We start from the raw sequence: 27,799 nt of genomic DNA on the forward strand, positions 1-27,799 counted from the left end.
TCTTTCATTTTAGCTCTTTTTTTTTAAAAAAAATGTTGGTCTTTAGGGCTATAAATTTCCCTCTCAGCACTGCCTTTGCTGCCTCCCATAAGTTTTAGCATATTGTGTTCTCATTTTTACTCATCTTGAGATATTTACTGATTTTGTTTGCAATTTCTATTTTGACCCACCGATAGTTTAAGAGAGTGGTATTTAACTTCCATATATTTGTGGATTTTCTAGTTATCCACCCATTATTGATTAACAGCTTCATTTCGTTATGGAATGAAGAAAGTGATTTATATGATTTCAATCTTTCTAAATTTTTTGAGAGGTAACATGTGGTCTCTCCTGGAGAATGATCCATGTGCACTTGGGAAGAATGTATATCCTGCTGTTTTGGGGTTCAGTGTTCTTTATATGTCTATTAGGTCTAGGTCATTTATCATATTATTCAAGTTCTCTGTTTCCTTATTGAATGTACATCTAGATGGTCTATCTATTGATGAGAGTGGTATGTTGAAACCTACAAATATTATTGTGGAGGTGTCTATTTCTCCCTTCAGTTTTGCCAATATGTGCCTTATGTATTTTGGGATACTGTGGTTAGGTGCATAAGTATTTCTGATTGCTCTTTCTTCTTGGTGGATAGTCTGTTTTATTAATATATAGTGGCCTTCTTCATCTCCTATAACAGCTTTTGACTTCAAGTCTATTTTGTCTGATATTAGTATAGCTATCCTAGCTCTTTTTTGGTACTATTTGCATGGAATATCTTTTTCCATCCTTTCACTTTCAACCTATTTGTGTCCCTGGGTCTCCATGAGTCTTTTGTAGACAGCTTGGAGACAGATCATACTTTTTTATCCATTCTACCAATCTGTGTCTTTTGATTAGGGTTTAATCCATTAACATTTAATGTTTTTACTTTAAAGCAGTACTTACTTAAACCATTTTATCCTATGGTTTTTATATATCGTATCTTATCTTTGTCTCTCCTTTTGCCCTTTTAGTTACCCTTATTGATAATCTTCATTTCTACACTATCCTCCAAGTCTTTCTCTCTTGTCTTTTCCTTTTGGCCTGCAGAAGTCTCTTTAGTATTTTTTTGTAGGGCATGTTTCTTGTTAATGAACCCTCTCAGTTTCTGTTTATCTGTGCATATTGAAAACACTCCTTCATTTTTGATGGACTGTTTTGCCAGATAAAGAATTCTTGGCTGGAAGATTGAATGGAAGACTAAAATGTGGTATATATGTACAATGGAATATTATTCAGCTGTAAGAAGGAATGAAGTCCTGATGCATGTGACACCATAGTGAACCTTGAGGATGTTATGTTGAGTGAAATAAGTTAGAAACAAAAGGAGAAATATTGTATAGTCTCACTAATATGAACTAATTTTAATGGGCAAATTCATGGAGTTAAAATCTAGATTATAAGTTATCAGGAGATAGAACGAGGGTAGAAAATGGGGAGCTGATGCTTAATTTGTGCACAATTTGTAATAAGGTTGGTTATAAATGTTGGAAATGGATAGAGGTTATGGTAGCATATATTCTGAGTGTAATTAACAGTGCTGAACAATGGGTGGTATCATGGTTGAATGGGGAAATGTAAGGTCTTATATGTGCTAGAAGAAAAGATTGTGGATAAAACATGGAACAGTATAACACAGTGAACCCTATTGTGGGTGATGACTGTTGTTAACAGTACAAATATAATGTTCTTCCATGAACTAGAACAAATATATGTCCCTATTACAAGGTGTTAGCAATAGGGTGGTATATGGGAAAAGTACAACTGAGGCAAACTATGGACTATAGTTAACAGTAATATTGTAATATTTTTTCATCAATTGTAACAAAAGTACCATACCAATGCTAAGTGTCAATAATAGGGGGACACAGGGGAATGGGACTTTTCTTTTTGGAGCAGTGAAAATGTTCTCACATTGATTGTGGTGGTGAATACAGAACTTTGTGGTTATACTGAGAACCATTGATTGTACACATTGGATGGATTGTATGGTATGTGAATAAAACTGTTAAAGAATTTTTAGCTGGCAATTTTTTCTTTCAGTGCTTTAATTATATCATACCACCACCTTCTTGTCTCCATGGTTTCTGATGAGAAATCGGCACTTAATCTTATTGCAATTTCCTTGTATGTGATGAATTGCTTTTCTCTTTCTGTTTTCAGGATTCTGTTTTTTCTTTGGCATTTGACATACTGTTTTGTATATGTCTTGGAGTAGGTCTATTATGATTTATTCTGTTTGCAGTACGTTTGCTTCTTGGACAAGTGTATTTAAGTCACTCATAAGAGTTGGGAACTTTTGTCTGTTAATTCCTCAGATATCCTTTCTTCCCCTTTTCCCTTCTCTTCTCCTTCTGGGGTACCCATGTTGTATATGTTTGTGTGCTTCATACCTTTATTCAATTCCCCGAGTCCCTGCTCAATTTTTTCCCTTTCTTTTTCTACCTGTTCTTCTGTCAACAAGATTTCTATTGACCTACACATGGACCCACACATGGGGCACAGACCAGTTCCAAAGTGCCTGGGGAGAAGGTCAAGAAAAATGCCCAAAAGACTTTCAGACACATCCCTGAACTGTGCTTTCCTGGCCTGCACAGCAGATGGTGCTCTTCAGAAAATTCTTTCCTGCAGTCCTAGGGAGGCCCTGTATCTTTGAACTACCACTGCCTTTGCTCCTGTAAGGGGTGGGGATTAAACAATGGCTATGGTGGTCTTTGTCTGGGGCATGCTAAAACAGTTGTTCAGTGCTGGGACCCAGCAATCTAAATTTGCTGATTAAAAGCCATCATCAGTGCTTGGCCATGGTCCCCCAGGTCTTAGGGAAGATGATTTACATGTCTCTTTCCATCTGCAGCAGCCAGGCAAGGACTGGACCTGAGGCACCTTACCTTGAGAGTGGGAAATGGGTGCCAGCAACTGCTATGGAATGAGTTACTCACATTTTTTTTTGTTTGTTTGTTTTTGTTTTACCAGTTTCTTCATCTCTTTGTCCCACCATTCCCTGGATTCTGTACAGTGCTTCTCTGGCATCCAGACCCCAGAACATTTGTTTCAGACAGTTCCTTCCTGTATACTAGCTGTTTTTGTGGGAGAAGCTAGTCCCTATTCCACCATCTTTCCTGGAAGTTCTTCCTTCATTGGTGTTTTATGTATTTTTATACTGTTTCTTTGAATGGACCATCGTTTCCTGTTTCTTTTTTTGTCTTGTACTCCTTTCTTGCACAGTGTACACTTTAATATTTTAAAATATTAACTCTGAAATTTACTCCCCAGGTTGTCTGTTTCCTAGTTTGTAACTAGCTGGTGATAAGACAGAGATTTTCTTGAGCTTCATCCCTCCTATCAGGAAGGTCTACCCAAGATGAATGCCCCGTGCAGGATTTTCCTGTCTCACTGGTCCTCTGTCTTGTCCTAGGCTCTTGCTTGTTAGTTTCTTTGGGGTTCCCCTGTTTAGATCGTCCAACATAAGTTTTTGCAGTATGTTTCCCAGGGAACAAACCTCCCTCTTCTGGGTATCTGCAGCTGGCAGGACTTTATCCCAGACTGTTCACCTCTGTAGTTTTTAATACTCCTTTCATTGTCTCATACTGCTTTTGCTTGGAGGGCAAATTCTAGAAGGAGGGTCTCCCCCAGGGAGGACATTCCCAATTCAATTCAGGCTTTCTCAGCTAAAACAGGGCCAAGGATCCATGAAGAAGGTGCAGACCAGCTCCAAAGTGCCCTGTGGATGGGGTCAGGAAAGGCACCAAAAACTTTTCTGATGGCTCCCCAGAGCTGAGCTTTCTTGGCCTGCCCAGCAAACTTTCTTCAGCTACCCCTACCCTCCACCCCAGCCCAGAGGTAGTGCTGTATCTTTAAATCTCCACCACCTCCACCCTGTCCAAGAGGGTTAAAACAATGGCTGCCATCTCCTTTGTCCCAGGCAGGGTTGAAACAATGGCTACTGACACCTTTATCCAAGAAGGGTTGAAGCAATAGCTGCCCTTAGAGTACGAACCCAGCAATCTGAATTTGCTAATCAAAAGCTGTGATCAGTGATCGACTGTGCACACCCCTGGGGAAGAGGATTTGTATGTCCCTTGCTGACTTACTGTCACCAGCAGCTAGCCAGGGACTGAACCCATAGTGGCCTGCTACAAGAGTGAGGAATGGGCACTGGTAGCCTCCGCTTGAAGAGAGCAATCTGCAGTTCTTTACTGCAATTTATTAGCCTCTTCTCATCTTCCATGGGTGCTGTACAGTGTTATTCTGGCCTGTGGAGTTTCAAAATAGTTGTTTCATACAGTTCCTACTGGTTTGATGGTTGTTTTAGAGGAAGACTGAGTCCTGGAGCTCCCTATTCCACCATCTTCCTCGGAAGTTCCCTCCATAAACTTTTATTGTTCTCCAATTTCAGTTTTTTTTTTTTTTTTTGAACATTTTCCTCTTAATGGTAGAAGAACAACTATTGAAAGTTAGATAATTTGTTGAGTCTTTCTTCCTTATGAGTATTTTGGACATTTGGGAACAGGGGGAAATAGAGAAGGATATGGGAATGTTTCTTGACGGGATTTGAGAATGCTGGAGAAGATGCCATTTCTAGGAACTGCCACAAGATGGTGTAGAAATAAATAACTTAAATATACATGGGCTTCATTTTTTTCTTTCATTTATTTGATAAACAAGAATTTACTAATCCCCAACTACATGCCAGGAATAATGTTAGGCACAAGATAATCTGAACTGATTTAGATACAGTTCCTGTCCTCGTGGAACTTATAGTCCAATAGAAAGAGATGTGCCTGTAAGCAAATAACTACAACAGAGTATTAGAGGGACTATGCTAGACCTGCACGTGATGGATTGAGAATGGAGACCAAAGGAAGGAATGGGTGGGTGTGGATTTGTAAAGGCACCACAGAAGAAAATATTCTTAAACAGAATCTTATAAACTTGGTAAGTCTTCACTAGAAGGTAGATTTTATAGACTATAGGAGTGTATGGGGGAGGCCTGGAAGTATAAGAGGGGTCTTCTGGACAGAGGCAAAAACCTAAGTGAAGGCAGAAACTGTAAGTACCAACCTGGCATGTTTAAGGAATTTTGTAGTTTAGTATGATTAAAGCATAAGGTAGGAGAGGAGACTGAAAATACAGAACAGATAATGGACAGCCTCACATGCCTGGTGATGTGACAGTCTTGTGTTTTAGGCAGGTCACCTTGGCAGTAGTATCGATGGTGACAGAGAGGCAGGAGGACAAGTTGGAAGACTGTTGTAGCCTTGCAGGAGAGAGATACAGGGCTAGGACTCTGGGAATGAGAGGAGGTTAGAGTCACATAATTCGGTGATTCCCCGGCTATCTGGGTGAGGAAGAGGTAGTATTCTAGGAAGACATCGAGAGTTCTAGCTTAAGTGAACATGACAGATAATTGACCAAGACTAGTGTTAGAGGAGGAAGAGTGGTTTTAGGAAGAAAACATCGTAATGAGTTCATAGCGGTCAACTGCCTTGGAAGTTTGTCTTAAGGTTAGTAGTAGAGAGGGGAGCTGAGGTGAGGAACGGGAATGCGAGGATCACTGTGCCAGAGATGGGACTCATTGAGGGAGAAGAGGGAAGACGGGTGGTGTGATTTGATTTTGATTATTTAAACTTCTGTGTTATGTTCCTTTTTGATTGGGTGCTGGAGAGTTAGGTGGAGGACATATAGTCAAACCACATGAAAGAGTTTAGTTTAATGTTGCTAAACATTCAGCGCCTAATGATACAAAATAAGTGTTGACTTTGTTGTTCAGTTCCCTAATCCCACAAATGCAGTGACTTAGGCTGTCACCTCTCTGGCTCGGACCATGGGTTTTCTGCTTGGCTATGCAGTGCTAGGCAAGTTCATTACTCTTTCCTCAGTTTCCTCATCTTAAAATAGGAAAAATGATTAATTAGGGGGCTAATATATCATACTTCTCTCACCCGCTCCTGCGAGTTATAAATTAATTGATAAAGACAAAGGGCTCAGGCAGATAGAAAGCAAAATATTAACTTTGATACCAAAAAAAGCTGAGTGAGAGGATGTTGCTTAGATGTGCAGAAACATTAAACTTCTGAGGACTCTTTTTTCCAACAAAGACTTCAGGACAGCTAAATTGCAATGTTAGTGGGAACCCTTTGTGCTATGTTTTAGGAAAATTAAAAATAAGTGCCTGGCTCCTGGATCACCTTCCCAGAGAGGTGCACCCCTGGCCTTATACAGTTTATGATTTGGGGCAGGTGGTGTTACTTCCTGGGGTTACCCCAAGACAATACCGCTGACCCGGAGCTCCCTGTCCATCTGAACTGCCTCAGCATCCACCAGCCTGATCAGACTGAACTGTTACCAACATTTCTTCTCTGTTGTCTTTGTACATTTAAACATCTTCTGTTAAAATGCTTACCTGGATGAGTAGAAAAATGGGGACAAAAACTAAATTAAAAATAGGGTGGGATAGGGGGACAATTTGGGTGTTCTTTTTTACTTTTATTTTTTATTCTTATTCTGATTCTTTCTGATGTAAGGAAAATGTTCAGAAATAGATTGTGGTGATGAATGCTTAACTATATGATGGTACTGTGAACAGTTGATTGTACACTATGGATGACTGTATGGTATGTGAATATATTTCAATAAAACTGAATTTAATTAAAAAAAAAATGCTTACCTGGGCAGTCTAAGCTGTACCAGTTATAGGTTTTGGTGGTGCTCTGACTACAGGTTGTTTAGGTTTGAGAGGTCTCCTTCTCTATTTTTTTAGAGCACAATTTTTTAGAATATAGAGATTTTTTTCAGAATGTGTATATTAAATTACAGCAGAGATGCCTATCATAATAACTAATATCATGTGCCAGACACCATCCTAAGTGCATTACATATATAATTTCACAACAACCATATGAGGTAAATACTATGTGAGATGACTGGAGGCACAGGAAGATTATGTGATTTATCCAAGATCCCACATCTAGAGAGGGAGAGAGACAGGGTATGGACTCTGGAAGTCTGGCTCCAGGGCCCAGGCCCTCTTCATTTTCAGCTTTGCTTCTCCCAGTCCTCATCCCATTTTCCCAGTGCCTTCAGTGATTTGTGCATCATCATTGTGAACAAATGGGAGTTAACTGTGAGCTGCTACAGCCCGTCTGGGCTTCCCTGGCCCTGACAAGTATAGGTGTCTCTCCCAGCCCCGTGGGCCTGCCAAAAAGCCTCTCATTTTCCATGTCTGCCCTAGCAAGCCTCTTTCTCTGGCACTTGTCTAACTTCCCAACTCTGCTGCCTGGAGAAGCTCTTCTAGTTGGCTGCAGTCTATCTTTAAGTTCTCTCCCCCTTTAAAGAAAAAGAAAAATTCCCACATTATTCTTTTTTTCTAGTGATGAGGTGGTGATAATGACATACCTTAATTCTTTCCCTTCATAAGCTTCAGTGATAAAATATTCTTCTGCCTTCCTATCTCCTCCTCCTTTTCTTTCCCTAAGGAGATGAAGTCCTCACCATAGATTCTGCATTTCCAATCATTTAATAGACAAAAGAAGATGAAAAAGGGTTTTATGGTAATTGTGTCTGGGAAAGCCCTGGATTAAACAAAATTATACAGACTGCTTTACTTCAGAACTTTTCAGAAGTATTAATAAGCTAATGTGATTTAAAATCTTTTATATGCTAATTTTCTCTTGAATCTTTAAGTGAGGAGATTGGGCATACATTGTTTTCCATGTATATTTGACCAAGGAACTATTTTTTCTGGAGACAGCTCATGTTCTGCAGAATATGCTTTTTGAAACACTGGTGTGGATTAATGAAACATACAACCGAGGGGATTTCTGTAAAGGGTTTTAGACATGTTTTAGTGCCTGCATCTACTTGACCAGTTCTGTTTTGAAAACTATTAGGTGTTTTTCAGACTCAAAAATATTCAGAGGTCTTTTCAAAAACTTCCGCAGTGGTTGGGATGGGGCAGTGTTAGCCAGAGTACCATCCTTTTGGAATCAGGCTCCTTTGGTCCTTACAAACATGCTGTCATTTTGATGGCCTTAGAAGAGATGCTAGAAGAGTCTTACATTTCATTTCTGGGGCTTAGAGTTTCATGAGCAGCATGAGTGAAACTTAGATGTTGGTACCTGACCAAGAGGTGAGTTAAGGCACAATCCCTGGATCTCTGTTCAGCTCACTTTTTTCTACTTGGACTTCACACAGAAATAGATTATTAATATTTTGGGACTTCACAATTTTGGACTGTCACTTAGGTGTTTGTTTTTCTTTTAATTCCCCCTCTCTGGCATTCTGGGTGAAATTACAGCCCTGTACAACTTGTTTTTGCTAAGCTAAATAGTCTTAAGTACACTTTTAATAAAAAGTAAATTTTATCCAAACATAGTATTCCCAATGTTTTGCAGCTTTCTCTGAGTAAGTTATATTGCTTGCCAATGGATCTGTGCCTTGGCTGCCTCTTAACAATAGTATAAAAAAAGTATGCGTGAAAAAGAAGTAAAAAATTTTTTAAAGGACCCTAAACAGTAGTCATGTGGATGAAATTAGTTTTCTAAGAAATGTAGGAGTCTATTTCTCAGGCTCACTGATCGTTCATATTTTAAAAAGTCAAGAAATATCATGTCAGCAGTGTATGCAAGATAGTTTACCTTCCAAGTCATCATAAACAAATTGTGTAAAACATGTTCTCTCCTACAGTGCCCCTAGTGCAAAGGATGGGTGCTTACGAGGATTTGGATTAGGCATTTTGAAAAACTATTGGGAAAAATTCATGTAGTTTTCTGTGATACATGAGGTTTAAATTCAGTCTTATTTATTTTTTTTTTAAATGGGTGTATTTTATTTATCTGTACTTAAAAATTTATAAATCAACCAAACTACTAAAATATTACTATAATGCAGCAAAAACAAAACACCTATCTACAAAGAGTAAAGTAATTAACAAACGAGAAGTAGCAAACAAAGAAGGGATGAAGGAAATCAATGAAGCAGGGTCATGATAGCTTAACAAGTCAGTGAAGCCTCCCAATGCCTTAGAATGAGTACTCCATCACACATTTTTATACTTTTACTTCCTATTCTTGAGGCTAGATCCTAAAGATATCCAAACTAATATTATATCTACTTCTCTATAGTCACAAACATCTATCTCATCCTGTATGTTGTACAAAACAGCCAAGGTCATCTGGCCCATTACTACTGAATTTTTTAAATCTTTGAAATCTCTGATTAGACTCATAACATACCTATACCCACCCCAGTTACCCAATGAATAAAGTCAGACACACAGCTTTCAAAATAATTCTGCAAGGAAAGAAGTAATGCAGCCTCTGCCCAGATTGAGCTTGTAGTCTATACCCATCTTCACCCTTATCTTCATACATCTTCAGGCTGGGTATTCATGAAGTAATTTGGGAATAAATCCATGGTGTGTAGGGTACTAAAATATTTAGCAGCTTGCTCTATTACATTATGGTTTTCCCCAGCACTTCCCAAGGTGGCCTCCAAATCACTGGCAGGAGAATTTTGCTGGAATTGGACCTGGAGCTGCAGGGATTCCTCTCCACTGTTCTGGAACTGATTGTTCCAGACTGGGTTATTATTCCAGGCTTGGGTGTACCAGTGCTGGCTGCTCCAGGAATGGCTGCTCCAAATTGGACTGTTCCAGGTCTGATTGCTCCACATGGGGAAGTTACCGGAAGTGTTCGCCAAGCAACCTTGGGGATAGGAAGAGTAGAGTCCTGGGAATTCTGTAGGTGCTGAGCCCTTCTGGATCACACTGTTGCCATTCTTTGACCAGTTGGTGTTCTTCTGCCACTTCTTACATTTCATTCTCTGGTTCTGGAACCAGGTCTTAACCTGTTTGTAGCTGAGGTTCAGAATGTTGGAAAGTTCTTGCATCTGCTGGAGACTGAGGTATTTCTGTTTTTGAAATCTATCATTGAGTATACACAGCTGGGTCTGAGAGAACACGGTTCTGATCTTCTGTTTCTTCACCTGGCCCTCATCTTCCTTCCTCCCTGCTCTCTTCCCTCCAGACATGGGTAGTTTTACTTTGGGACTCGTGGAAGAGTCGGGGCTATCCTGAATAAGCAGATCCACAGAGGAAGGAAGAGGAGAGACTGTCTCTGGCTGGTGCACCTCAGCAGACGACATTTGCAAGGATGCATAGTTTTTTTCAGCCTCATAAATCTCCGGCATTGGTGAAGACTCACGAGAATTGTCTGTTTCAGGGCAAGGCAGGCTTTGGGGAGAAGCTAGATCCATGCTCATGTTGTTGAGCAGAAGGAGGGGGGAGAAAAAATCAAAGGCCTAGTCTGTGAGAATGGCCAAGGTGGGCTTAAAAGACAATTTGGGTGGAAGAACTTAGAGAAATATGAAGATCTACAGATACAAAAGTATTAAAAGGGCAGGATGAAGGGAATCCCCTCTGCAGTAGCAATACCCAAACAGCCCAATGCAGGACTCAGTCTTATTTATAGGAATATATTTGTTCAGGAATTGGCACCATTGGTGTTGTGAGACTTTTATACGTTGTACAAGGCAATGTTCCTTGAGCAGTAGTCAGGTTTTTAAAAAAGAAAAATGTGTTACTCTGCTGTAGTGATCTACATAGTCACCTGCTATTGCTTAGAAATGGGATGCTACTACCCTAAGTAGGCTGGGCTTGAAGTATTATTAAATGTATAGGGAGAGGGATCTGGATAATAAGGGATCCAACATTTCTCAAATTTTAATGTGTTTACAGTCACCTCCATATATTGAGCATAGACTATGTGCTAGATATTCTTCTAGGTGCTTTATATACATTTTCTTAAAAAGTCCTTAAAACAACCATGCAAGGTAATATTATTAAATATGTTTTGACTGATGGGATAGGGAAACCATAATCGAGAGAAGTTAAAGGAAAACTGCAATGGCAGCAGGGAAATTTGGTCTCAGGTTTGCCTTATTCCAAAATTGCCTCTCTTCTGTAAGAGCATATTTGGTAATAGCGGGAGGAGTGCTATGAAGGCCCCTTACTGGCCCAGCAGGATTCTATTCTTCCAATCCATCTTTAGTTCATGTATTGATTGAACAGAAGGGAAAAGAAGAGGAGACCGAGCTTGGTAAGATGATCCTGCCTGTCACTATGGCTGTAAGTAACATCTTTAAAGACAAAGATCACTTAGAGAATATTTAACTCTATCTTCTCCTTTGAAAGTTTCTCTTTTCCATGTTGTAGGTAGGTAATCATTTTTTTCCCCTTTTGGTTGCACACAATTGTCAGGTTCTTTGGGAAAGTACTTGCAGTACCCTTTGATGGTTCAAGGTGTGGGGTCCATGGGTCCCTCCCATAAAATCTGTTACAATGAAAGCAAGTCTCAGACCAAATTCAGCTATACCTACAAGAATGCCAAAAGGGCCAAACAATTTGTTCCAGGGGTTGGTCCTAATCTCTGCCCTCAGGCACTCTGACCAGAACTTTCCTAGAAAACCTCACTCCAAGGCAGACAAAGTGACATTCTGATGGCAGGACCAGCCAAACGGAGAAGTAGAGTGACCCAGGACTAAGGGAAATCTAGGCCTCAAGTGCTTCGTTCATGCAAAGACAGGGCGACCGAAGTCACTCTCCATTCATTTCACAAGGAAAAATTATTTTGGATCTCTCTTGTGCTAATTAACAAACCTTCTGATGTAGATCTCAAAAAAAAAAAAAAAAAATTTTTTTTTTGAAGTACCTAAGAAACCACTTCTGGAGTATTGATTCATAATTATGTACTACAAATGCTAATTAATCACTTCTAAAGTGTAGATTAAAAATTAATTCACACACACATCACATGTTTATATTTAAGTATTTTCAGTCAATTACCAGCCTGGCAGCAAAATACTTGGTAAATATACTTTTTCCTCACAGAGGTGAGTTCTGGTTAATAGCAGCAGCAGAAGCTTTGATACATAAGTTGACAAGACCCCAAAACAAAAGAAAAAACAAAGGGCTGGAAGGATTGTATTTAAGAAAATAGGAAAGTTCTCAGGCTATTTCTGGTGCATGTAAATAGCCTCAGTTGAGTGTAAGAGGTGAATGAGGGCTGTCTTCTATTCCACTCAGAACCTCATTACCATGAGATGTGATACTAGAAAAGCAAGTCTCAGGCCAAATTGTGCCCCGTGAAGCTATATCTAATAGTGAGCGAGCATGAAAGCAGTCCTATAACCTGGAATGCAAGTTCTGGTCTCTGCTCTGTCCTTCATGCATTCCTGCAACCACCAATGTATGAAAGGTTCATTGAGGCAGGGCAGACTGTCCATCCAGAATTCCAGCCAGTCCCCATTGCGTGAACACCACTCATTTCACCTGTGATACAGTCTATCTAAGACCCCTCGCACTAATTAATGACCCCTCTAACACAGATTCAGATGGGGATGCCTGAAGTGTTTATCCAAGAGACCCTGGGAGTTTGAACTCTGGATGAGAGTTTGTCAAATGGTAACAAGCCCCGCCTAGAGTGGTGGATGTATGGATTCCCCTCTAGGGTGCTTCCAGTGTAATTTAATTGCCTCCAGGGTGTAGATTAAAAGTCTCACAACATTAGTCACAACATCACACTGCCACTGCTGAAGTATTTTAAAGTAAATTACTGGAAATATGGCCAAGGGCAGACATAAATAGTTACTGGGCAAAGCGGAAGAAAGAACTTAGCTTTTTCCTTGGCTACACTCTCTGATACCAAAGAATTATAGCTTTATGTAAGATAATTACGATTAATAGTTCCACTATTTACATTAAAGTACAATGTCCTTTTAGCCCCTGGTATTCTATGCCTTGCTCCAAAACCTCCTCTGGATTTGGGAACGGATAAAGACAGTAGACTCAGTTGAGATATATACCCTACCCAGGTACACAGCCGTAGCAGGCTCCTCCTTAGTGTGCAGGAAGGCTCCAGCCATCTGAAGCACTAATAGGAGCACAGCTATCTCGAGGCCTAAGCTTTTACCTTCCATTGTCTCTTAATTGCTGTCAGTTTGCATGGCTGGAAGCCTGAGAATTTTTTTCTGCCCCCTGAAGTCTCTTTAATAAAAGTCTCTTTTGAGGAGCAAGTACATCTGCTATGGGAACAGCCACCTTGCTACTTACCTGTGGCTCCCCTATCCTGGCCACGACCCCTTTCTAGGTCTCCCTCTCACCTGGCTGGTTTCAAATTGGATTGCTAAGAGGGCTTGCACATAGGGATATAATAAAAAGATGAGGTTTTAGTTGCTTGCTAAAAGTTTTCTTCTTGGTTTTCTTGATGCTTGTTTGCTCCCTAACAGATGTGAAGACCCTGGCTGATTGCTGCTCTGCCAATAAGAGAGCAGCCATTCTCTACAAAATAAGGGGGTGTTGTTTCATCATTTGGGTGGAACAAACCAGCAAATCTGAACCAGCCTGTGGGGAACATAGCTCTAGTGAAAGGAGGATCCATGTGAATGTTTCATTGTTAGTGTCCTACCAATCAGAGAATAAAACATTTATTTGATTAAGTGCCATTTACTGTACTTCCTTTCCTGGTTACTTTCTCATCCATACAGTCTTTTAGAGTCAGATTTAACATTTCACATGACCTAAGTTTTAAATTAAATGGTTTTCCTTCCTTCCTCCCCTTCTTCCTTCCTTCCTCTCTCTTTCTCTCCGCTCCCCACCCCTCACAGTTTTTGTTTGAATACTTAGAAAATAACTGAGAAGATCTGAGTCCTAGACCCACCCTACTACTATGTGGAAGAGACACTTGAACCCTCTGGCCTTAGTTGAAGTATCTGGAAAAATGAGGCAATTGGAAAAAATGATTACTAGTATCTTTAGGTCTAAAACTGTGTCACCATAATTTTACAAAATAAGGCAATACTTGCTAAATTAGATCGGTTTAATAGTACCAGTGGAGTATATAAAAAATTTATGTTTTAAAATAAAAGATTTTACAGTTATTAGTTTTTGGATTTGAGTATTGCTTTTCAAGTTTGGGAGACTGGGGCTATTGTGATTTGCAACCCCCCATCCTGCCATAGGAGCTGCCAAAGGGTACAAAAGAAGTACTTCACTGTTAATTTCACTGGACTTTTCTAATGGTAAACAAACTTCCTTTGACATGCAGAAGTTTCCAAAGCTATGCTTTCCTCAGGGAAGGTGGTTTGAAGCTAAAAGGAGCAAAGCTTTTAGATTTAATTCAGTGGATGAACATGAAAGCCATGCATAAATCTTACAAGACTGTGCTTTGCTGGGAGGCAAAGAATTGTCACTATACTCTGATGTAGGGATATGCAGGAGGAGCCCAGGAGGTCCCAGCGAGGGTGCAAACCAGTTAAATGAAAGTCTTGAACTCAAATTGCTTTTTCTCATCTGGGTGAGAAGCCACAGCTTTAAAGAAAAGAGCTATTGTTTGACAAAGACCTAATTAGCTGGGCTACACTCAAGCTCTTGGATTTCTATCTTACTAGGGAAAGCAAAGGAGTTTGAAATTCCCTATGGACTTCTTCTTGGGTTGGGGCTCTATGGAATTTGCAACTTGTGAGTCCATTTCTGAGGAATACAGGACTCTTCTCAAGGCTGTTTTGTTTCTAAATCCTAAATCTAGGATTTAGATTGAGACGCAAGCTGAACATGTGATCCCTCTGATTTATTGACGGTTGTCTTAATATCTTCTTTACTGCAGGCCTGGTAATACTTTTAAAGAATATGGACTCTGAAGTAAATGAAGTAAATATGTTTCAGTCTCAGCTGTACAAAATCTTGGTTGTGCAACTAAGTAGTTATTTGCTTTGCAGCAAGGTACTTGAGTTACTGGAGCTGATATATAATGTGTTGTATAGAGTTATTGAGAGGATTAAATGAAATTTAATGACATTGTTATACCCCAAGGGACCTGACAGTGTGTTATCAGGCTTTTAAATGTGGCTCTTTCAGGTTGTCAATATTTTATCATAAGCATGAATTGAGCTGATTCTTCTTTGTTGAAAACAAATGAACAAACAAACAAGCAAATAAACGGATGAGAAAGACTGATTTACACTACCTGTAGAAACACTAATAAGAAAATTTTTCCTTATTCTGTAAAAACTTCAAGAGGTTGGCACTAGGCTCATATCTTGGCTCCTTGCTTCAGATCAGATGGTTCCACTTACTGAGCAACTGGGGCAAGTTATTTAACCTCTCGTCCTCAGTTTCCTCTTCTGAAAATGGTGACGATAACGGTACTCATAGCTTGGTTGCAAAGATTTAAGGAAGTAAAGAAAATATCTGACATGTACTAACAACCCAGTAAAAGTTAGCCATCATCATCACTTCCAGCTGAGCATTCGATTTCAAAAATAGCAACAAAGAGTTTTAATACAGTGGTGTTTGACTGATTTGAGGAACTATGTCTTTCCTAAAGTAGATTTATTTCATTAGTTTTCGGTGTCTAATTATTTCCCCTTTGATTTGATAAAGTATAGATGGCTTGTCTAATGGGAACAATTCTAAGCTACTCTTTTAAACATGTTAATCTTCCATGTGAAAGCTGGGTTTCATTATTTCTGGAGTGTGCCTGGCCAAGGCAGATCAGAGCCTTAATTTTTGGAATGCTAACAAGGGCAGCTGTATTCCAGAGTCCCGGTTGTTTTTATGGGATTTTAATACAAGCGCAGAAACAAAACTAGTGGGAAAAAATGTTCTTAGACCCTGGTTTGCGTCTAAATACATTGAGAAGGATTATTTCTCTTCAAATTAGATGGTAATAAAATTAGTCAATCAAATGCTCAAATGTGCAGATCTTACGGTTTATAATTGTATTGTTGGATTAATTCAGTTTTACTTTGCAATTGTTTTATGCATTTGATTCAGAAAGCATTTTTAAGGCATGAGATAAATGTTTTTCCTATGAATAAAAAATTAAATGAAAACCATTTACTCTAGAGGATTCAGAGAATTCCAGGGTTTGTATTTTCCTTATTTTCCTATAAAAGTCTTAATACATAAAATATCACGTTGTGCACTCTTAGTGCTGGAATAAGTATTTGCAATTTATTTACTGTTTTGCTATTTCATAATTTATTCTAATCTATGTTTAAGCTTTTTCTAGAATAAAGGGGTAGGAAGTCACCTCCCCCCTCCCCCGTAAACATGCTGAGGGGAAAATGATTTTAAGAGGTACTGCTTTCTATATAATCAGTATGGAAATATGAAATAGTCTTTTGGTCGAGATAAAGGCTAGGAGGAACAAATACATGAAAGTATGTTTGTGTGGGTAGAGTAGATATTGGCTATTTAAAGTTTTTTTTTTCTTTCAATTATACCTTATTTAAAAAAATTTAGTGAGCATGTATTTCTCTTAAATTAAAAAATCAATTTCTAATAATAATTTTATGTAAAGCTATAAATTCAATAGTCAGAACTTTCAGTATTATCTTAAAAATTACAAAATCTTATTTTTCACCTTTCCTAACTTTGGGAAAAACATCTAACTGTAGAGTATCTTAATTTACTTTTTCTTGATGTGTTGATGGTTATAAACTTGTCAACTCTGATTTGTGTATTATAAAGAAAATGATGAAATATTTACAATTGAGAGAAGGTCAAAAATGAAATTATAAAATACCATTATTAAAATAATTAATAAAAGAAAAAAGACAGTTGGGCTGGTTTGAAACTGTTATGGACCCCAGAAGAGTTATGATCTTTTAGTCCAGTCTTCTTGGGTGGAACCTTTTCATTGAGTGTTTCCATGGAAATGTGACTCACCCAACTATGGGTGAGACCTTTGATTAAATTATTTCCATGGACATGTGATACCACCCATTCAGAGTGGGTTTTGATTAGTTCACTGGAGTCCTTTGGGAGAACTCACAGAAACAAGGAGCTCAGAGATGCTGAGAGACATTTTGGAGAGAAGCTAAGATATGTAAACCAGAGTTTGCCCCCAGGAGAACCTAAGAGCCAACACAGACCCATACACTTGGAGATGCAGACAGAAAGACATTTGGAGATGCTAAGCTAAAAGGTGAAGCCCAGAGTTTGCTCCAGAGAAGATAAGAGAAGACCCCTCAAGGATTAGACAGAAACATTCTGGGAGAACAAGCAAGAATGCACAGAAGCTGAGAGAGAGAAGCTAAGAGAGACAGAAGCCCGGAGACATTTTGGAGAAAGCCATTTTGAAATACAATCCAGGTGTAAAGGACCAGCAGAAACCTGCCACATGCCTTCCTAGCCATCAGAAGTGTTTCCAGACACCATCAGCCTTTCTTCAGTGAAGGTATCCTCTTATTGATGCTTTAGTTTGGACATTTTTATGGCCTTGGAACTGTAAACTAGTAACCAAATAAATCCCCTTTATAAAAGCCTATCCATTTCTGGTATTTTGCATAATGGCAGCTTTAGCAAACTAGAACAACAGTATAGCCAGGGATCCCCAAGATCCTTACTTTCGGTGAGAATACATACAATCAGGAAAAAATGTCTAAATATAGAGATGCTAAGAAGAAGGACCAAGAATTAGGTAGAGTATTATGCAGAAGAGACAAAAATTATTTACAGAGGGAAGAAAACAGATTCAAGATAATAGGGAAGAGCAGAAAGAAGGGTTCTGGTTAAGGATATAGTTCATTCATTTACTAGTCAACAAAGAGATTTTGAGGCCTACCATATGCCAGGTGGGATCAAGATATTCCTTAACCAGGTACACCACTGATTCTCAGTACCTTCTCCTATCACTATGACGTTATGATGTTTTGGGAAGGCTCAGTAACATTTTTATTGAATGGTAACGAATTTTAAACTTCTAAAAAATTTTTTACATGGTCAGAAGTGATTAACTCACACTGTGTTTTGATATTGTATAAAAGCAACAAAGTGCTGTGCTGATGGCACCTTGGTTCGAGTGACTCTGATGGGTAGAAACTAGGGATTCATTAACCTTAGAAATGATACCAGCTAAGACATGTTTCCTGTGTGGATTATGATGACCATAATCCAACTACCTGATGGTACTGGTATTTCATTTGCTGTCAATTATAAATCTGTTTCCCAAAAGCAGTATAGTGGATCATGAAATTTAATGTATAGATTTTAAAAAATAAGTTTAATAAATAAGTTGCAGTAAATAAGTTAACCATAGTTTTCATTTTCTCAGGGAACTTGCTGAAAGCTGTGTTACTGTATTTGCAGTGTATTTTGGTTTATACCAACCTCACGACTCCAGAAGCTCACAATGATAATGTTCGTCTTAAACCAGTTAAGATAGTTATGGGGCATCCATTTTGTGGCTTTAATTTATGTTCCTCCATCTCCTGTAAAACATAGGAGAAATCCTTAAGGAAGTATGATACAGCTGCTTATTCAGCTGCAAGGAGGGAACATCAGAATCTGGTAGAGGCCCAGGTAAACTCTTAGTCCACAAACCTGAGGGAATCCTATATGTGAGATTATATGTTGGTAATAAAAAGATTAAGCGCTGCACTCACACTGTGGAATAAGATTGATATGAAGTTGCATACTCTTCAGGTACCTGAAACATAGCTATATTTGCATTAACAAAGATCAATATGCAACATTATTCTTTTTATTTCTTTTAGTATGAGACTTGGTCATTACAGAAGAAATGATAAAACAGATTAACAGAACAAAATGATTAACAGAAGCAAAACAAAGATAATAAAATTCACTCATCATCCACCCACTCATGAGGTATCATTTCTAACAATACTGTAAACTTTTTCTATATTTCTTCTTGTGTTACTATTTTAAGAAATGTTAGCATTATATGGTGTTTCTGATGTTAAATTTGATTTTTTTTTAATAAATGAATTATGACTAAAGGAAAACTCTGTCATGGTCTTAGATTTTTTTCCTTTTTCCTCACAATTCTATATTGTCTGCAGATAACCTTTTGTGGTGTTCTATTATTCTTGGTCTGTGTCAGAATAGTTACTTCCTTGTATCAAAACTTTTAATATCAATTGTAGAAAAATCTAAGTTTCTGTAATTACTTCAAATTCACTTTTCATACATTAAAAAAACTTAATTGTATTTCTATAGGCCTAACTATTTCCTAGATTCATTTAATGCTGGATTTTTCAGCTCTGCATTAATATACTCTAAAAGACACTACTTTATCTGTAAGGCAATTCTTTCTGTCTTCATAATGATTTCCTTTTTTGGGGTCTTTTAATTTTTTTCTTCTACTTTTTTTTCTTGTGCTCTACCAGCTAATGTTTCATGTCCTCTTAAAATATTTCCTTATCTTCCCTAAGCCCTTGTCTTTCTACTTTGCCTTCTTATTTTTTTTGCTTTGTTTGATTTCAATCTTTGTCTTTTCTTTGGTGGCATTTTGTGGTGAATACCCATTTGTCATTTACTTTTCTATTTTTTCTCTTCTTTTTGTTGCATTATTTTTGTATAAATTCTGTATTTTAAAAATTGAGGTATAGTCCACATATCATAAAATTCAGCATTTTAAGATGTCAGTTCAGTATATTCATAGAGTTGTGCAGCCATCACTACTACTGAGTTTCATAACATTTTTATCATCCCCCAGAAATAACTCTGTATCTGTTAGAAGTCACTCCCCATATTTCTCTTCCCTAGCAGCTGAGACCACTAAAACTCTTTCTGTCTCTATGAATATGCTTTCTGGGGATTTTATATACATGAAATTATATAATACGTGGCCTTTGGCCTGGCTTGTTTCACTTAACATGTTTTCAAAGTTCATCCATCTTGCCATCTACCAGTAATGTATTCCTTTCTTTGGCATAATAGCACCCCATTTTATGGATGTCCCACATTCCTCAGTTGATGGACATTTGAGTTGTTTCCTTCTGGGTTATGTATAATGTCACTGTGAACATTTGTGAATAAGTTTTTGTGTGAACATGCTTTCAATTCTCTTTGGTATTACCTTGGAATGGAATTGCTAGGTCATATGGTAACTCTGTTTAATTTGTGAGATACTACCAGACCATTTTCCACAGTGGCTGCACAATTTTACACTCCCACCAGTGAAGATAAGGGTTCCAATTTTTCTACATTCTCACCAACATTTATTTCCCATTGTGTGTGTGTGTGTGTTTTAAATAGTCATTCTAGAGGTTGTGAAGTGGCATCTTCAATTCTCTCAAGACTAATCATCTTGAGCATCTTTTCATGTACTTATTGGTCATTCTATATCTTCTTTGAAGGAATATCTATTCAAATATTTGCCCATTTTTTCCATTAGGTTATTTGTCTTTTATTATTGAGTTGTATAAGTTCTTTATGTTTTTTGGATACTAGACTTTTATCAGATTTATTATTTGCAAGTATTTTCTTCTACTGTATGGGGTTTCTTTTCACTTTCTTGATAGTGTCCTTTGACACTGAAAATATTTTAATATTGATGAAGTCCAATTTATCTATTTTTTATTTGGTCATATCTAAGAAACCCTTGCCTCTACCAAGGTCACAAAGATTTATTCCTGTGTTTTCATGTAAGAGTTTTAGCTCTTACATTTAGGTCTTTGATCCATTTTGAGTTAATTTAGGTATATGGATTGAGGTAGGGGTTCAGATTTATTCTTTTGCATATGATAGCCAGCTGGCCCAGCACTACCTCTTAAAAAGACTCTTCCTTCCTGCATTGAACGTTCTTGCCACCTTATTAAAAATTAGTTGACTATAGACACAAGGGTTTATCTCTGTACACTAAATTTTATTCCATGTATCTACATCCTTATGCTAGTTCCACACTGTCTTAGAGTAAGTTTTGAAATCAGAAAGCATGAGTCCTCCAGTTTTGTTCTTCATATGAATTTTAGGATCAGCTTGCCCATTTTCAGTGAAGTGGCAGTTGGAATTTTGATAGGGATTACATTGAATCTGTTGATCAATTGGGGGAGTGTAGTTATCTTAACAATATTAAGTCTTCCAGTCCATGAACATGGGAAGTTTTTCTATTTTTAGGTCTTCATTAATTTCTTTTAGCAATATTTTGTAGTTAGTGTACAATCTGTACTTTTTTGATTAAATTTATTCCTGTTTTACTATTTTTTATTCTATTATAAATGCAATTGCTTATTAATTTAATTTTTGAATCGTTCATTGCCACTATATAGAAATACAATTAGTATTTGTATATTGACTTGCATCTTACAAATTTGCTGAATTTGTTTATTAGCTTTAATAGTTTTTTTGTGGATTCTTTAGGATTTTCTGTATATATGATCATGTCATCTGCAAATAAGGGTAGTTTTACTTCTTCCTTTACAATCAAGATGGGCTTTACTTCTTTCTTTTGCCGAATCATCCTGGTTGGAACCTTCAGTACAGTACTGAATAGAACTGATGAGAGTGGACACCCATTTCTTGCTTTTGATCTTATGAAATGCTTTTAGGCTTTGGCAATTGAGCTGTTCATAGATGCCCTTTATCAGGCTTAGGAAGTTCCCTTTTCTTCTAGGTTTTTTAGTGTTTTTTCTTTTAATCATGGAAGGGTTTTGGATCCTGTCCATCGCCTTTCTGTGTCTATTGAGACGACATGCCATTTTGTTTTTATTCTATTGATATGGTATATTACATTAGTTGATTTCTGCATGTGAAACCAACCTTTAAACCATGTTAAATCCTACTTGGTTATGGTGTATAATCCTTTTCTTGTTGCTGTTGGATTCAGTTTGCAAGTATTTTATTGAGGATTTTTGCATCTCTATTTATAAGGGATATTGATCTGTAGTTTTCTTTTCTTGTGATGTCTTTGCTTTTTTGTTTGTTTTTGTATTCTCTATTTTGTTTATTTCTGCTCTACTCTTCATTATTTCCTTTCTCTGATTGCTTTGGGTTTAGTTTGCTCTTTGTTTCTAGTTTTTTAAGGTAAAAGGTTAGGTTATTGATTTGAGTTCTTTTTAAATGCAAGTATTGACAGTTGTAAATTTCCCTCTGATCCCTACTTCCTCTGTATCATGTAAGCTTTGGTATGCTGTATTTTCATTTTCACTCATCTCAAAGCATTATCTAATTTCTTATGTGATTTCTTCTGTTACCCATTGGTTAGCTAGAAATCTGTTGTTTAATTTTCACATTTTTTTTCTATTTCCCCTCTTTCCTTATATTATTATTTTCTAATTTCAACCCAAATATGGAGAATATACCTTCTATGATTTTAATCCTTTTTAATTATTGAGACTTATTTTATGGTCTAATAGATGATCTATTTGGGGAATGCTCCATGTGCACTGGAGAAGACTGTATATTCTGCTTTTGTTTGGTGAGTTGTTCTGTATATGCCTGTTATATCCAGTTGGTTAATAGTGTTGGGTTGTTCCACTTACCTGGTGATCTTCTGTCTAGTTGTTCTATCTTTAATTGAATTTGAGAGTTTGACATTTCCAATCATTATAGTTGATTTGTCTGTTTATTCCTTCAAATCTTTTAGTTTTTGCTTCATGTAATTTGGCAGTCTGTTGTTAGGTTCATGTATCTTTATAATCGTCGTATCTTCCTGATGGATTGACCCGTTTGTCATTATAAAATTTTCTTCTTTGTCTCTAATAACAATTTTTGTCTTAAATTCCATTTTGTCTGATATTATTATAGCCACACCAGCTATCTTCTTGTTACTGTTTGCATAGTACATCTTTTTGCATCCTTTTACATTAAAACTATTTGTTTTCTTGAATATAAAATAAGTCTCTTGAAGATATCATGCAGTTAGATCATGTTCCTTAATCCACACAGCCAATCACTACCTTTTAATTGGAGAGTTTAATCCATTTATATTTAATTAATTACTAATAGGTAGGTTTTATGTTTGCCACTTTATTTGTTTTCTTTATGGTTTTTTTTTTGTTTGTTCCTCCATTCTTGCTTTCTTTTGTGTTAAATGTTTCTTTTATAGTGTGCCATTTTAATTGCCTTTTTGTTTCTTTTAATATATATAAACTTTTATTTTGAAATACTTTCAAACTTACAGGACAGTTACAAAAATAATACAAACTCCATACAGAGCATTTCAACATACCTGTGCCCACCAGATTTCCATTTATATACACCAATTTTAACATTTTGCCACATTTGCCCTTTCTTTTCTTTCTTTCTCTCTCCCTCCCTCCCTTTCTTTCTTTTTCTTTCTTGCTTTCTCTCTCTCTTTCTTTCTTTCTTTCTTTCTTTCTCCCTCTCTCTCTCCTCCCTCTTCCCTCCCTCCCTCCCTCATTCCTTCCTTCCATCCTTCCTTCCTTCCTCTCTATCTACCTACCTATTTATCAATCCATTTTCTGAAGACTTGAGTATATGTCATGTCCCTTGAACACTTAAAACTGGCATGTACATTTCCTAAGAACAAGGATATTCACTTATGTAGCTACCTTGAGTGCAGTTATCAAGCTCAAGAAATTTAACATTGATATAAAGCTTACCGTCTACATTCCAATTTTTCCATATGACCCAATAATGTCCTTTTGAGCCTTTCTCCTGCCTTGTTAGATCCTACCCAGGATCATATATTGCCTTTAATTGTCACTGCCTCTTTAGTTACTTTTTTTTTTTTTAATTAATGGTGGAAACATATATACAACATAAACTTTACCATCTCAACCACTCCCAAGCATTCCATTCAATGCGATTAATCACATTCATGAAATTGTGGTAACCTCATCACATTCCATTACTAAAACTTTCCCATATCCCTAAACAGAAACCCTATATCCATTATGCATTAACTCCCCATCTGCTCTGCCCTCCACCCGTGGTAATCTGTACTCAAATTTCTTTCTCTATGACCTTGCATGTTCCCTGATATTTTCCTTTTGGTTACCACAGGGCTTAAATTTAATATCCTAAATACATAACATTTTCATTTGCTTTGATACCAAATTAACATCTGTAGCATACATAAACTATGTTCCTATACCCTTCTGACACCCTATCTTATTTAATTCTTGTAAGAAATTATATATTTATACATTAAGAGTACAAAACAATGTATTTATGATCACATTTTATGCATTTACCTTTTAGATCCTGTAGAAAGTAAAAAGTGGAGTTACAAACAAAAAAAAATACAATAGTACTGGTATTTATATTTACCCATGTAATTATGTTTACCAGAGATCTTTATTTCTTCATGTGGTGTCAGTCAATTTCCTAGTGGTCTTTCCTATCAACCTGCAGAACTCCCTTCAGCACTTCTTGTAGGGCTGATTTAGTGGTAAAGAAGTTCCTCAGCTTTTGTTTTATCTGTGAATGTCTTAATGCCTCTCTTATTTTTGAAAGAGAGTTTTGCTGGAAAAACTTGGTTTTGTTTGGCAATTTTTTCTTTCAGCACTTTGAATACATTGTCCTGCTGCCTTTTTGTTTCCATAATTTTCATTGAGAAATTGGCACTTAGTCTTATTGAAGATCCCTTGTACATGACAAATTATTTTTCACTTGCAGCTTTCAGAATCCTCTCTTTATTTGGCCTTTGAACTTTGATTATAATATGCAGTGGTATGGATCTATTTGGGTTTATCTTATTTGGCATTTGTTGAGCATCTTGGATGTATATAAAATGCCTTTCATTACATTTGTGAAGCTTTTTGCCATTATTTCTTCAAATATTCTCTCTGCCCTTTTATCTCTATCTTTTCCTGCTGGGACTCCCACAAGGTGTATATTGGCATGCTTGGTGGTGTCCCACAGGTTCCTCAGGCTCTGTTCACCTTTATTCTTCTTTCTCCTTCCTCTCTGTTTTCCATCCCTCTTTCCCAGGATTTGTTGTTGCTGCTGCTTACTTTGGTTGTCGTTATTTGTTCAGTGACTGCATGTAGTCTGCATTCATTGTCATTTGTGGCTACTGAAGTCTCCACTTGATTAGTTTAGTCATCAACTAATTAATGGAAAGAAATATTCTTAAATGCCTGGAAGTAATAAATCTGCCACTCTTGACTGAGTGGCTGTATGTGCATGTTGGGTCATGCCTTTACCACTCAGCGAGGCAATTCACAATTTTGATTTAAACTTCACTTCCTGCTTATACAGAACTTGAAGACCAGCCAGAGAGGAGAACTTAGGGCCTTTTCTGAGCATGTGTATAACTTTATGCCTATGCACTGCTTTCTGCTTCCCAGGAATATGTTGAAACTTTTCAAAGACTTTGTAGACATCTCATTCCTTAACTTTTACTTCTAAGGTTTTTTTGTTAGTCTATTGTTTGACCCAACTATTATACAACTATCCCCTTAGGCAGTTGTGCCATTAAATTACTTGCAGTAAACGCTTTTAACAAGTGTTCCCTTGGGGAGATGATTTTAGCAATTGGCAACTGAAAAAGAAAAGCCTTTTGACTCAGGTCTTCCAGAGAACCACCATATAGGTTAAATAATGAGAATTCTTTGGGAATGAGGTCTGTTTTCTCTCTCTGGTACCAGGAATGTGGGCTGTTATTTTCAAGGTTACTGCTGAGTTGGAAAAGGGGATGGGATTAGGGTAAGTTAAAACCTCAAAGCTTGCTGTTCTTACAGACATTCAGCCACTGTTCTTGCATAAATAATCTCTGGATTGCTATATGCCTTTGATTAGTTTCCAGAATTCTTAAAAAGTTGGTTGGGCAATTTTTGCCAGATTTGTTTTTATTGCTTTTATGGGAGGGTGAATTTTTGGAGGTCCTTACTCTGCCGTTTTCACTGACATCACTGGTGATTGCTTTTTTTGTATAGTACTCATATTTGAATGAGGTAATCCTTCATTGAATGGCTTATTATAAGAGGTTGATGTGGAAGAAGAGCTACTGCTTGTTCCAGGCTAACAGATATCCTTTCTATGTCAAATGCTTGTTTATACAAGTGAATTCTTTTAGCTTTTTCTTTTCCTCACTCAACCAAGGTCACCTTTCCAGGTTGCTCATTGTGCAAAGTTTTTCTTTGCCCTCCTCTACTCTGTCAGTTCACTGTCACACTGCTTCCTACAAATACGGCTTATCTATGTAATTCCTCATTCAGCTGCACAGTCTTAACTACTAGATTTAATGCCAAATATTGGTGTATTTAGCTGATGTACTTCCTTTCCATTTTGTACTTCCAAGAGTGTCATATATTGGAAAACATGCTCTGCTGGCTTTTTTCTGAGCTCTGCAGCCTAGGGCATTCTCTCTCCAAGCCTTGCCTATACTTCCTCGTACTTGTGGCTTCTATCTCTTAGATTTGTGAAAAATGGAGTTTCTTTTCTCATTTTACTTGCTGCTTTGTAGATATTTCAGGTAAATGAAATGGGAAATGCCCAACTTTATTCCACCATGTTAATACCAGAAGCTTGAATGTTCATTGATCTATGCTGGTAGAGGTTGAGATTTTAGAGACTTTTCTGCTTTTTAATCTGAATAAAGCCATTTTTCTGACTGGGTACCACATATAAAAGACTCCTTCACATGGAAGAAATTCTTGACTGTGATACTTATTGTGTATTACTATTAAATAGCTTACCCTCCTGAAGCATCTTGCATTTATTTTATTTATATATATATTTATTTTACCATGCCATGCTCAGTCTGTGTTGGCACTAGTATAAAAATTAACAAGACTATGATTGATTTATTTTGATTATGGTGAATCAAAGAAGATTTCATAGAGGGGGTGATATTTGACCCAAAACTTGAAAAACAAGTAGACTTTCTCATAGTTGGGGATGAGATGAAAAATGGGAGTGGAGAAAGAAAAGCAGAGGTAGCTACAAGAGGAGGTAACTATAAAATCAAGGCCAACGATGGATGTGAATACAGCAATTAAGTCGTGTTAATAGATTACAGGATGTATCTAAATGTGAGAAAGAATCCTGGGAGTCCCTGAAAGACTTTCAGGGGTTTGTGAGTTCCTCCTTTTTCCAACTACGTATCTGTATGAGGCTGGATTTCCTTCCATATTTCAACCAGGCGACATATCACAACAGATTAAATGCAGACGCTTATGAGAATCTTTCTCTCTTTTATTAAGCCAGGTGTTAAAGAGATTTGAAAAAATGCTTAACAGTGCCTTCTTCTTACTAATTTTGTAAAGGAACATATAGCTATTTTTTCATTAATAATGTGTCATTTATGTTAACATAAAATAAGTTTATTATTTCCAGAAAAATAATTCAATGAATAAACATTTTAAATATGTCACAGTTTTACTGACAAATACAGTAAATATTGATAGATATAACCCACATAAAGAAATGCTTTTTGGTGTCCTTAGTAATTTTTAAGAGTGTAAATGTGTCCTAAGACCAAAATATTTGATAACTGTTGAGCTAAAGAGTGTTGGGAAATGACTCTGGACATAAATTTAACTCAGATTACAAAAGATGATGGTTGCCTTGCTAATGAATATGGACTTTACAATCAGTGGGAAGTCAGTGGAGGTTTTTAATAGGGATAAGTAATTATAATGTCTGCTGCATCCCTAGGTCATAGATCAATGCCTTGCACTTACTAGCTTAACAGTATTTGTTGCATGGTAGTCTGAGAAATGAATTGAAAATTGAGAGACTAGCAGCAGGGAAACTAGTTTGTTTTTAGAATTTTAGGCAAGATATGCTTATATGAATAAAGACCATTCTGAGAAATTATGTTTGTCAACTCCTTAGTTATTTTTAAATTCTGCTTTTACCGTCAAAGAAATGTGAACTAATCCCTGGATATTTGGAATTTTTTTGGTAGAAATTCAATGCCTTTCCAACACTTTCAAGTGGTTTCTTGAATGAATATAATCAATCCTTTGCCAGTGCTATTTTTCAGATAAGTTTGTAGTTTGAATAAACAGAAAGCCAATATATAAACTGAGCACAAAGCAGATTAAAGGGATTCACTATGGTGAT

General features: G+C 37.1%; 2 protein-coding genes across 3 annotated transcripts in view; one reads left to right on the plus strand and one right to left on the minus strand.

Annotated features, from left to right (window-relative positions):
• The window catches only part of ANK2 (ankyrin 2), a 739,617-nt gene that overhangs the window by 143,870 nt on the left and 567,948 nt on the right, over positions 1–27,799 (plus strand). The gene's annotated exons all lie outside the window — the stretch shown is intronic.
• LOC119529785 (homeobox protein NANOG-like) lies at positions 9,242–10,278 on the minus strand. The gene has a single exon (XM_037830522.1). It carries the CDS (start codon positions 10,276–10,278, stop codon positions 9,382–9,384), a length of 897 nt encoding a protein of 298 aa, XP_037686450.1. The 3' UTR covers positions 9,242–9,381.

The sequence above is a fragment of the Choloepus didactylus genome, chromosome 3 (assembly GCF_015220235.1).
Source record: "Choloepus didactylus isolate mChoDid1 chromosome 3, mChoDid1.pri, whole genome shotgun sequence".
Taxonomy (NCBI): domain Eukaryota; kingdom Metazoa; phylum Chordata; class Mammalia; order Pilosa; family Megalonychidae; genus Choloepus; species Choloepus didactylus.